Consider the following 12,945-nt stretch of genomic DNA (forward strand, 5'->3'; position numbering starts at 1 on the left):
CTTCCTTTTTTCCTCCTTCTTCTCCGTGTGGGAGCCAGAATATTCCACTTGCATGAAAAACATGATGATCTGTTGCACTCATGTTCAGTCTTGTTTTGGTGACACCTAAATACTTTTGTTGCGCCACGATGTCGTCAATATATATGACGTCATCAAAATGCATTAAAGTGACACTATTGAAGATTTGAAAGAAAGAAATACATGTTTTATTCTGAGGTTATTTCTCTTCTCTTCTTGTGCTACTGTTGCTCTATGACACCAGGAGACATGTTTGTTTTCTTCTTGGCGTCCACTCACATTCAGTCTTCATAGCGTCTCAATGAAAAGAAATTTTACATCTGTTTCTTCTGTACTTAACAAATATGGCCACAGTTTTCTCCTCAACAGTAAATTATGTTCACTTTAAAGTTCTACTTCCTGTTTTCCAGTGAATGCAGTTTTATATTCTGTATAAATTTTTATCTCCGTTCCAGACAGCCACTGTTTTCACCAGTTTCCAGTATGAAAAATCAATTATCAGACTCTGAAAGTAAACTGAAAGTTTTATCAGTGTTGCATTAGTGTTGTAATCAGAACTCATGCAGACTTGGTTTTCACGGTGATGGGTTACACAACCCAGAAGATGTCAGCTCCATGCCAATTATCAAACCATTCAACTGAAATAAATGGAAACTACATAATGGTTCCAAGTATCTACAACAGAGCTGCTTTGTTTGCAGGATAGTTAAGGTAATGTGAAGCATACTTAATTTGCAGTGAAAGGGCTAAAGCATATCAGAACCACAGGTGCAGTCCTGTATGAACAGCAGCAATAGGTTTATTTCATTTAAGGTCCTGGATCCAGGTTTATCTTCAACAACATCACAGCAGACAAAAGAGGCTTTATGCTTGAGGCAGTGACGGTAAATTGGCCGTTTATTTCCTAATCCAGCACTAGCGGGGTGTTGTAATGTTTTCACAACATGTGTGTTAAAGTATGAGAGGCGTGTGTGTCGTAATGAGCCGAGCAGACAGGGGATCGGGGGGAAACGCTGGTGTTGCTTTCGCCTTATCTGCTCTGCTCCGTTGTGCTGCTGAGCCGCTTTCCTCTGCCTGCAGACAAGTGCAGAGAGCTGCTTAATTCTGCATTTGCATCCTAGGAATTCAGTAAAAGCTGTTATCAAGTGTGACAAAATAAAAATGTGATGTTAGCCTCAGCTCACAATGTTACAAGCATCCATTTGTATTCTTATATAAACAGCATTGGGTTGGTTTAACTGGCTTAACAGCAGAAAATGTATATTTATTTATTGATTTTGCTCATTAATGCCACAAGGCAATGTAAAAAAAAAAAAAAGGGGAGATAAATAACAAGATCGATTGGTTTCCTGTCATCATTAATGAGCTGAATTAAAGATTTGCTAAAGCTAACTAGCTCTGAGCTCTGCCGGACTGATGTGATATGTTTTGTTAGCAGGAGGCGAGTGCTGTTTAATTATCTCCTTTAGTCCCCTGTGTCAGTCTTCTCTTTCCCTCTGCCTCCATCCATCCTTATCTGACTGACACACACACACACACACACACACACACACACACACACACACCCTGGTTATGCAACCCTTTGTGTGCTTTGTTGTGTAGACTCTTTGCTCCAGTGTGTGTGTGGTGGTGATGATGAGATGTGAGTGTCCTGTTCTTTCAGGCTGATACTGGCCCCTGTGTCTGTGTGTGTGTCTGTGTGTGTGTGTCTGTGTTGCACTGCATGCACTTCAAATAAATCAATTTTCTTTCCAGAAACCCACACTCTCTTTCTGTGCACACACACACACACTTTCCCTTGGTATTCTAGCAATCTGATCTAATTTCTGCCCTCAGAGGAAAATGTTTGCTGTAGTATTTCAGTGGCTAAAAGAGTCTTTCCATCCAGACTCCACCACAAAAAAAAAAACAAAACATAAAAATCTTCCGACCAAAAATTTGACTTTGCAGTGTGTGTGGTTTTTTTATTATGCTATTAAAAGACAAAGCCAAGAAGTGCAGAGCTTTGAAAATTCAACATCACCAGTAACTTTAGTTGCTATTTAGGATTCTTGTTATTAAACCTGCAGCCTAAAATCCAGTCTGGAAGACCTGTTTTTGTCATAAACAACCACTTGAAATGCATAGCGGTGTCACAGCAAGGCAGAAGGCCACAGCTGAGTCCTGATCTAACTGCTCGCTTCACCTGTCAGGAGCTGTGAAACCAGCCAAGAGTTTCAAATGTCACAGAAAAATGTCACCTTAGCATGTGTCCAAAGTGAGATTTTAATGTGGCGGGTTAGTCTTACAAATACTGAGAGGGAAAATACACTTAGTCACTTTCTTTTTTAAGAGTTAGAAGAAACTACCATTTGATTTGTACACAAACAGCCACCTTTGCTAAAGGCGCTATAGGCTGCTGCACAGAGGTGCAAACTGGATGGATGTAGTTAAATAAACAGAGGAAATAGTTCCAACATGCAACTCCTCCTCTCACCACTTTGTTATTTTTGCCTTTCTGATTACATACAGGTTAAACAGTGGAGATATCATGTGTTCATCCATTAGTGAGCTCTGGAGAGAACCAGTGCTGTTTCTCCTAATCTTTAAGCTAAGCTAGGTTAGTAGCATCCTGGTTTCAGCTCCATTCTTAAAACAGTACTCCACAGATTTAGCGTTGCAGCATATTCAGAGTTACCCTTCACCACAGAACCTTAGTTGCCATGGTAGCAATAATAAACACACAGACTGTACCGAGAACGGTGTAGCTACCTTCGTCGCCTGTGGTTACTATAATAACGGTCACGGCTTGGTGACACTAAAAGTACTGGGTTAGGTTTATAAAAATATGGTTATTTGGGTTGAAATAACAACATTTGATGCTCTTTGTTGTCATGGTTACAGTAATCACAACATGGTGAACTGTTACTTTCACATGGGAATCGAACACCGCTCTCCTGTGACCCGTCCATCCACCACAACCTCCTCCTGATGTGGACCGCACTTTTCCCTTTGCTCCTGTCATCATTACTACAGCCACTAGATGTCGCCTAGCAACAAAACGTAACCGTGGGTCATAATAACCTGCTGCACAGACAACCTGTGGGTCACGAGTTTGATCCCCACAGCAGCACCATGTGTCCCCTTCAGTGTCCAGACTGGTAATAGATGAGAAAAGATTATTTACAGTGCAGGACCTTTCTGTAGAAAGTGTGTCTGACTGCTTCACAAGACAATAAAGACAGAAAATAAGACCAATAAATAACACAATAAAAGGTCCCTCAGCGTGTAAAAAGAAAAGCACCAGAGTCTGTTGGACACTTACCTTCATAATCCATTTTAAGTCCTCTCCTCTCTGCTGTGCGGCTGTCAGGATTTAATGCCTGGTTGGTTCAGGTGAGTCTGTACGCTGAGATCAAACCTGACCTCTGTGCTGCTTCCTCCCTCTCTCTCCCATTCTCAGAGAGCAGTCTCATCTCGTGTCAGTTAACCTGCGTAACAGCCCGTAACCTGACTACGCTGTTAAAACCATTTCCATTTTGAAACCACATCAGCACGCTGTAAAAAAAAAAAATATATATATATATATGATACAGTGATAGCAGTGACGTCTCAGTGCAGCAGTTTTGAATATTTTTCTCAGTGTATTTGCTGCTGTTGGCTGCAGGACACCATTTTCATTCCTCGGTGTCTATTTTCAACTGTTTGAATTAACTTTGTGACATTGCATCTGACATTTTTCTAAGAATATTTCACGCTTTGCTGCCTTTATTATAAGTTTCAACATTGTTTTAATGTATTTAGCCCTCGTTTGCTCTCTGGCTGCAGTTTCTTAACCTTGCAGAGGTCGTATCGCTCAACATTAGTTTGTTTAGTTTCATCATGTCTCTTCACATTTTCCTGTCCCCCTCTGTCCTCCACGTCCTGTCCTCCTCCAGGCTTTCCTAACGTTCCTCGGGGTGTTTCATCAGGTCTCTCAGTGTGTTTTATCCCGTCCTGCTCTGTAGCCCGATTGTCACGGCTGGTCAAGCTGCAGATCAGATTGGACTGGAAGGAGGGAGAGTTCACGCTGCTGTGCCTCCTCATCCATGACGGAGGAATGACAACATTTCACTCTCCCTGTTTTCTCGCTCTGCCTTCACTGTGGCTATCTGTCTCTCTTTCTTTTTCTCACTGTCAACAACCATCTCTCCCTCTTTTCCTCTGTCCTGGTCAGTTTCCGTCCATCCACCAGTCAGGCGAACGATGGCTTGGCACGCATTCCTGTCTTTGAAAATCCACGTCTCTCTCTTTTACTGTCCCCTTCTGTCTTTTCATCCTTTTCCCCACTATTTTATTAAACCCATCCATCTCCCCATCTTCATTTCAGTGTTTCTCCTGTAGACTCAACACAAGAACCAGTGTGGTTATAGTAAAATATGGTTAAATGTTACCTGACGAAGAGGACACAGCCAGAAGCTGTTAAATATGTTATCAGATAACATGGAAGTCATGTTATCAGCTCTCATCTGCAGTGCAACTGTAGACCTGCAGGCTCAGAAACAGGAGAACCAGCCCCCGCTCACAGTGTGTGTGTGTGTGTGTGTGTGTGTGGTTTTTCATAATGAATAAATAAACATTTCCAAGGATGCTTTTGTAAAAGTGAGAATTAGGTGTGTGACAGAGAAAATAAAGGAGCTTCTGACCACAGGAGGAAGAGACGCAGTTCTGCAAAGTGACTGCAGATCACGTCCAGGTGTTTTGTTGATGTTAGTGTGAGGTCCCCTTCGTCATATTTTATCATATGGGAAAAAAGACAATGCAACACTTGGTCTATTAAAAGATATCTTTAGTGACCCGATAGGTAAGTGGTTAGGATGCATACCATGTGGGCGCAAATGCTGGACTATTTGCTGCATGTGATTTCCCTTCTTTATCCCATTTCCTGCCACTCCTCACTGTCCTATCGCATAACAATAAAATGGCCAAAAAAATGACTTAAAAAAAGAGAGAGATATTTAGAAATGAACAGATTTCACCATTGTATCATCCTTTCTGCTCCGGGCAGAGTTTCCTCAGTTCACTGTTAAACTGACAGTTCAGGGAACTTGGACTCATCTCATGCTGATGATTATCAGTTTAGGCAAGTGTTTGACAAACTGAGTCAGCGTTTCGTGGTCCAGGCTGCTCAGGTGTCTAATTGCCTGGTGATGCTGCTATTTTGTATTTTACATGATGTCATGTCACGGTCAGGAGAAGTTAGTGGAGGTTCAGACAGCTGATTGGGAATCTTCAGGAAACTTTCTGGCAGTTAAGGGAAGTTTAGGCAGCTAAAATAAAACAGGACTTTTTCACACTTGTCGTAGTAGGAGGAGCACAGACGTTAGTAATATCATGAACATGGCTCTGCTCTGTTCAGGTGTCCCAGTAGAGCGTGATGAGCAAAGTTAGTGGCTAACTAAAACACAGTGGAGCATTTAAAAGCTAGAGAGCTGGTGGAGACCAAACCAGAGTTTAAACAAGTGAGTACTGGACCATTGATGCTAATGCTAATGCTAATACAGCACTGTGTTTGCTAAAATATTAGCCGTACCAACTTAATAAGGTGAGGGTCCTGGCATTGTGCATGCATGGCTCACTGTCATACTGTCATGACTTATTGGGACATTTGAATAGAACTTGTTCATATTAGTGTTACTATTTATTGTCAAAAGGCCTGTAAGTGATGCTCTGATAATGTGAGTTACTGTCTTCTTCTATTTTTTAAAAAGTGAGAAAAATCAAGATGTTTTTTTGAACTTCTAAGTGCTTTTGTACGACAAAATGACATAATTTCAATATTTAAGGAACAATATTAAACAGGAGGACACACACAGACAAACTGCCACCTCAGCCCGCCCCAATTAGTGATGTAACCTCTAAATAAGATGTAAGAGTACCTCTCAAAGTAACTATATATTACTATTTTTATCCCAGGAACAAACTCTAACGATTGTTCGGCAGATCAAGCAACTTCTCTTCTTCCTGGCAGCTCAGGAATCACTCATGCAAACGAAGCTAGGTGTGATATTCAGCAACATGAGCTGTCTCTCAAGAGTATAGCATGAATTTATTTGCATCTTTTTCCATCAAAGCTGCCCCCCCCCCCCACACACACACACACACACACACACACACACACACACACACACACTACAGCTGAATGATGTTCAGCTGAAAGCCTGATCCAATAGTTCCAACATGTGTTCGACCTCCAGCCGGAACCATTGTTTCCATTATCAGTCAGGCTCATTGATCAGTGAGTTTAGAGCCATTAACAGACTGTTTGCCCCCTGATAAACTGATCTTAAAGTGGGTTAGGACAACGAGAGAGGGAGGGAGGGATTTAGGGAGCGAGAGAGGAGAGAAGGGAGGGACAAGAGGGAGGGAAGGACAGCGGGAGATGAAAAATTAAAAGGTCGGGAAAACAGCCCAAAGAGTGATGAAGGGATGAGAGGGAGGGCAGAGAGGATGAAAGGATAGAGAGAGTTGAGGGAGGGAGGGGTGAGAAGAGAAACAGAGACAGAGTTGTGGGAAGAATCGGACAAATAAGCAAATGCCCTTCATGCTGATGCTGCACTGCAACTCCACCTGGACATGAGAGGAATTATCTAGAAACGTCCTCAGAGCTCGGAGGTTTCAGTATTTTAACAGTTCGCCTCAAACATTCACTTTATGTTTTGGGGGAAAAAAAAAAGACAATTTAAGTGTTTTTTGTTTATATTTTCCTGTGCCTTCCTTTCTCACCTTTTTTTTTCTTCCATCCATCCATCCCTCCGTTTCTCTCTTTTGTTGCCGGCGGTTCATTGCAGAGAGAGAGTAGCTTGTTTCCATGGAAACGGACTGAGCCAGATGAGCTTAGTTACTTGCGCTGCAGCGTCTGTCCTAACTCTGTGTGTGTGTGTGTGTGTGTGTGTGTGTGTGTGTGTGCATGATTGGTTGTAGCTCTAAAGAGAAGGAAGGATGATGATTTATGAGAGCCTAATGCACTGGGCAGACACTTGGATGAACAGAGGCTGATGTGTGTGAGAGTGAGTGTGAGTGGATTTGTTGTTAGCGATGCAGCCCGTCTTTTTGTTCATGTCATTAGCTCCTATGTCCACGCTTTTGTTCTTCTATTTGTGTCCCTACTTTGCTTTTTCTCTCTCCTCTCATATTTCCCTTCATGTCTCCCTCTCTGTCTCTGCTCATGCCTCCACTGCACAGCTGTAATTCCACGGTTTTATAAGTGTCACTATGGTAATTAAAATCACCATGGGAATAATCCACATCACCATAGCAATGACATCTGGGTCTCAGCACGAGAGGGAGGGCAATTGTGCGGTACGATATCCGGACTGTCTGTCAGTGATTCAGCTATGGTGAAGCTGGACATTTGTGTAATGGTGATTATCATCACAGCATCACTAATTATGATCATATTTTTGGAAAAAAAAATGTAAACAGGTTGTCCTCACATGAGAAGTTAAACATTTTGGGAAATTAGCTAATTGGCTTTCTTTCCGAGAGCAAGATGAAAAGATCAATAGGCACAAGACAACTGCCAAGACACAATTAGTTAAGAGTGTCCAGTGGTGCCAGAAAATCAGTCCTGGAAGTCACTGCCATCAACTAAAACATGTATTTTTTCAGTGTTACTCTCATCATCCTGAACATTTCCAAATGTAACTCTATAACAGTGGATGTGGTGTTTTAAAGTTCAACTAGTGGGGAGATGATAAATATCATAGCCACCTCAGTTTGTTGTTGCCATGTCAATGTAGAGAATAAACTAAAAGCATTACTACTAGTTGGTTGCTGGGTTACGGGCCCATCACACTCACGGTTTTGAGTTATAGTCTTTTATATTTTCATTGTTCTTATTGAAATTTTCCAAAACTGAATGTTTTATGAAAAATAAATTATAAAATAAATTATTTCTACCTACCACTCATTTAATTTGGTTAATTTCTTCTCAAAGGTCACGAAGCAGGGCCTGATGGGAAATCCAAATCTGACCAATGAGCTTGCTCCCTGTCATCTCTGACAATTTGCGAGAAAGGATGATCGGTTTTTTTTTCCACAAGCTTTTAGCAAGAAGCTAGTTCTTCAAATGGACAATTCAGTTAGCAGCAAAAAAACCAAACAAGCAGAAGGCAGAGGAAGAGAAGAAGGAGAGAAGAGAACAGGATGAATCAGGTGCTGTCATCCATCCGTTCATTCATACTGTGTAGACCTGATGTTGTGCTTTTCTTGATGGTTATTTGTTCTGTGCTTAGTGGCACATCGTGTGAGATACATTGGTGGTGGTTTGTTATTGTTGGTTGGATAAAGACAAGGTTATTTCAGGTGGTTATTTGATAGTTGCTGTGATGGTTTGAGTCCAGGACAGACTGTTAAAGTTGATAAAGTTGACACTAAGGCTGCTGACAAAGTCTAGTTTGCAGGATGAGAGTAACATGGTGAGCATCTCCATGGTGAAATTGTTGTACCAGTGCTCATTTTAGTAGTAGGAAAGGATTATAAATCATATGAACATTCACATTTATGAAACAGATGATATGACAGTGTCAACTTAAGCTGTGTGTTATTTTTGAAAGCAACATGAAAATCAAGGACACTTTGTCCCACTTGTGGTTTAAAAACATTTCACATGCAAATATCTGCGCACAAGGAGAGTTATTGATCTGGAAGATAATTTATCGGAAAATGAGGACATGCTGTACGGTGTGGTCTGATGCAGATCATCTCCTTACTCCCTTTTGTTTCTGACTGAACTCATTCGTCTCTTTGAAACATGCTGTCTATGCGGTGGCACGTCTCGCTAATGAGACTCTGTATGTGTGTCTCTTGCAGAACTCCCAGAAGAAAAGAGGAGCACGACCCAACAACAAACCTGACAAGAAGCTCGGTCCACAGGTAACACACATAGACACACACTCACACACACACAGAGCTGTGTTTATCCAGACAGTCCAACAAATCACATATAGAGATAGTGACCTTAAACTACACCTTAAAGATAAACACACACAATGCCACAGAGGAATAGAGGGTCACACAACAATATCATGAAAAACTAATAGCTGAGTGTGTTGAAGTGAAACACCTGCACGACAAAATGGAGACAAGCAGAGCAGGAGAGAAACACAATAGAGATAAATAGAAAAGGCTGGAGAGAGACAGAGGACTGGGAAGAGAAAGAGAGACAGAAAACAACTGACATCAATATTACAGTCAATACCAAGGTTTCTCTGAGTTATTGATTGGTAATTTATTTTGTCTGTCAATTAGTTTTTAAACCCACTGGGTGTTTTTTTTCTCTTATTGTCCTTGCTGCCTAAAGGTTATTTACATTCATTGGCTTTATTTATATCATTACTTTCTTTATAGTCATACCCCAGATACAGTCAACTATAAGATCACATTTTCAGTTCAGCTTTTTACGGCGTTGCCTGAGGCAGCTCTCTCCTCTCTTGACACATCTACCTGCATGTGCTGCAGGTGAACTGTTCTTGTTGTTCCCTCAACAACATTGAGGTCACCATATACTGGACAGTGTTTAATGAGGACACGATAAAGTACTTCCTACAGCATGGTATGAAAATGTGCCCATTATAATTCCTAACAATCAGCTACAGCACTAAAATATTCATGTCAATTAAAAACAAATGTAAAACAAGACAAGTTAAAGATTTTTTTTTTATCTTGTAGCCAAAGGGAATTATAAAATAGGTATGGTTGTTATGGCAGCATGCAACTGCTCAAAGTAAATACTCAAACATCATGACAGGAACCAGAGTCACGATTTGATATGAAGTGGAAACCATGAGAAGGATCAGATCAAGTAAAATCAAAACAATGAATGAATGACAAAAACTCAAAAAGTCATTTACATGGTGCAGGCAGGAAAATGAAAACATTATTGACATATCAGTTAACACTAGAGCTACCCTGCTGCTCCTGTAGAGTGACTCTCTAATTAAAGTACATAGACAGTTAATTATCACCTTTTCTTTTTCCCTAAATCAGCCATTTTATTCATTTATTTTCTTCTCCAAACACAAATTGAGTTCAGAACAGACATTAAGATTCATGTCATGTCAGAAATCTTGCATTTTGGATCATTCAAGTGTGTTTCTGCCTCACAGCTCATGACTGCATTGTCTCTGGCTCTGTTGTCTATGACCTATTTCCTCTGGGGATCACACTCTATCTGTCCAAACAAGCTGCGTGCAGTTTGGAGCAGATAGATCAGCAGTTCCTGTGTTCATCTCATCTCTCCCTCTTTTCTGGCCTCTATCTTGTCCTGCGGGTGTTTGTGCTCAATGTAATTCTTGCATGTCGAGTTTTTTGTTTATGTTTGATCAGGCCTCAACATCACACTTTGATATCTCTGCCTCCTCTTTATTGTGCTTCTTTTTTTCCCCAAAGACACCAAAAAAGGGAGTAACTTTTTTTTCGACTTCACTTTTCCAAACCCTCCCTCCCGTCTTTATTTTTCCAAGGCACAAAAAAGTTCAAACAATACTGAGGAAAAAAAACTTGAGCTACGTGGTCTCAGGTTTTAGGGAACAACAATGAGACAAGGCTTAAAAACCTACATCTCCACAGAAGCTGTGTGCAGTGAAGGCACCTCTCTCACCGCCGGCTCTCACTGAGCCTAGTCTTCCTCTCCAAGCCACATACCATAAATGGCTGTAAATTTGTTGGCGCTGGCCTCGGCTTAATGTGGTTGGAAATGCTCCACAGGCCGTAAAACAAATACAGGGCTGCTTCTGAGGAATGGGTGCACTGGGTCACTTCAGGTCAGCGCTAGTTACAGCTGAGTTTGGGTGTGTTTTAGAGAGAGCTACATGAATACAATCTGTCTACCTTTCTTAAAAAAAACAAAAAAAAATCAAAACACTTGTAACAGCATCTTCTGATGTCATCCTTAATGATTTTAACTTTAAAGCTGTGTCATCTTTTTTTTTTGGCCACTTGGGGTGCTGCTGTCCACTCAATGAACTTACATCATTATTCACTCTCCTGAGAAACCAACTCCTGATAAATATTTCAGGCTATATATTGTTACAAGGAATTAATATGTTGGTACCTCTTGGTCATTTTAGATTCCTAATCTCTAACCTTTTATTTTGATTATTTATCATTAAACCGATCCTTGTCATTACATCATCTGTTAATTGTATTTATATGTCTGTTTTAATTGATGTTCTTTTTTGGTATTTTTATCTACTTGATATTGTAAATGAGGGGTTTATTCTCAATGATTTCCAATGAGTTTAAATATGAGACTGGAGTATACAGTAAATGGGTCATACAACCAAAACAATGAGCTAAAACAGGAACCCTTTCACCTTTAAGTCTTTTGAGTTAGAGTTTAAACCTCCATTTATTTATTTTTTGGCAGCAGACGCAAGCTGTGAATACACCACTGACCTAATATCATACAAAATAACATTTCAAGTCTAATATGAGGTCAAAGACTGTACCAATTCACCGTATCCACATGTTTCCAACATGTTTGCCAAAACAAAACTGAACCCACCCCTTCCCTCTATCACAGCTGGTCATCATCTGATTAATCCCAATAGATAATAGATCTAGTGGAAAATCCAAAATAATTATGTAGAATTTCTATTCAAATCATAATTTAGAAGGATTCACATCAGCTTCACAAATTATTATATTTGTGAACAATTTGCAATAAATACAAAAATAAATCTAACACCTTATAAGTTATGGCATACTTTAGCAAGTAGTTGCTTTTAACATACATTTGGAGTGGTTTTTCTTGGCACCTGACAGATGCAAGTCAGGAATTCACTCTTCTTTTAGCTCTGTTTTGGTCTCTACCGGCTCCTCAGGGAAAAGATTAGCAGCTTAAAGCTTCATTGTCCACGAGCTAGTCGCTAACTTCTTCTGTCCTGAGGTCTTCAACTCTGAAAACAGCTGGCTGCTGCAGCAGGTGAAGGGGTTGGTTGTTGAGAGCAGTGAGACTGAGCCATGAATGAATGTACTGTAAAACCAAAACAACAAGCTAAAAAATGCTAAAACGCTCCATAGAGCCACAGAGTTAGTGATAATTCTGTGACTTCAGAATTAGAAACTGAGCCATTTGTTTAAATGAGAGAATTTGTAGGTAGTAACACTCACCTTTTTCTGCAGCTTTATTTGACCTTATACATACAGTTTCTAACATTACTGAGTCTCTTCACTGGCTTTCTTATTTTATTTGAGCTACTGCTTTACTATGTTTTAGCATTTACCATTATTCCTTAACTGTTACTTACTACTGTTCGGCTGCAGCCGAACAGTAGTAAACTACCATTAGTCTTAGAGGTCTGTATGTGTATCCCAGTGAGTTGGTAAATATTCATTTCAGAGCCTGGATGACATCTGAGTCAAACCACAAATTAGTGAGGTCACAGGAGTCTCTTTCTTTCCTTTGTATTTTGTTTTTTTTGTAAAAGCCTCATGAGGAACAAACGCTACATGACTCTGACCTCAGTATTTGGTTGCTGAAAGCTGCGAGTCAGTCAAATAGCTCTTTGTCATTATTTTTTAAGTTCAAGGCAATTTTAAACAGAATGAAAAGCCAATTCATCCTAGTTCAGTTGCAGCACTGTAATGGGCTGTGGCTCGTGTTCATCTCACTGAAAGCAGACACTTTATTGCGTCTTGGGATGATGTCAAAAGGTCACTGTGGTTTGAAAAATACTGAAATTTACCAAACACCAGAGGAGATTTCAGTGAAATAATCATTATGATTTGTATTTGACCTCTGATGTTGTCCTGTCGTCTGTCTGGATGGATTTAAGGTTGAGCAGATTCCAAGTTGAGCAGTGCATGGAGTGATCTTACTTGATCAACTTGTTGTGTGTGTGTGTGTGTGTGTGTGTGTGTGTGTGTGTGTGTGTGTGTGTGTGTGTGTGTGTGTGTGTGTGT

General features: G+C 40.4%; 1 protein-coding gene across 2 annotated transcripts in view; it reads left to right on the plus strand.

Annotated features, from left to right (window-relative positions):
- mtcl2 (microtubule crosslinking factor 2) overlaps positions 1–12,945 on the plus strand; it is a 106,561-nt gene that overhangs the window by 60,207 nt on the left and 33,409 nt on the right. For both annotated transcript variants that reach the window (XM_071475285.1, XM_071475287.1), the window contains exon 5: positions 8,851–8,913. In XM_071475285.1, coding sequence (XP_071331386.1) covers positions 8,851–8,913 — 63 coding nt within the window. The remainder of the gene's footprint in view (positions 1–8,850; positions 8,914–12,945) is intronic.

Source organism: Trachinotus anak, unplaced genomic scaffold (assembly GCF_046630095.1).
Source record: "Trachinotus anak isolate AG129_WGS33_773 ecotype Australia unplaced genomic scaffold, CSIRO_AGI_Tana_v1 ptg000004l, whole genome shotgun sequence".
NCBI classification, from domain to species: Eukaryota; Metazoa; Chordata; class Actinopteri; order Carangiformes; family Carangidae; genus Trachinotus; species Trachinotus anak.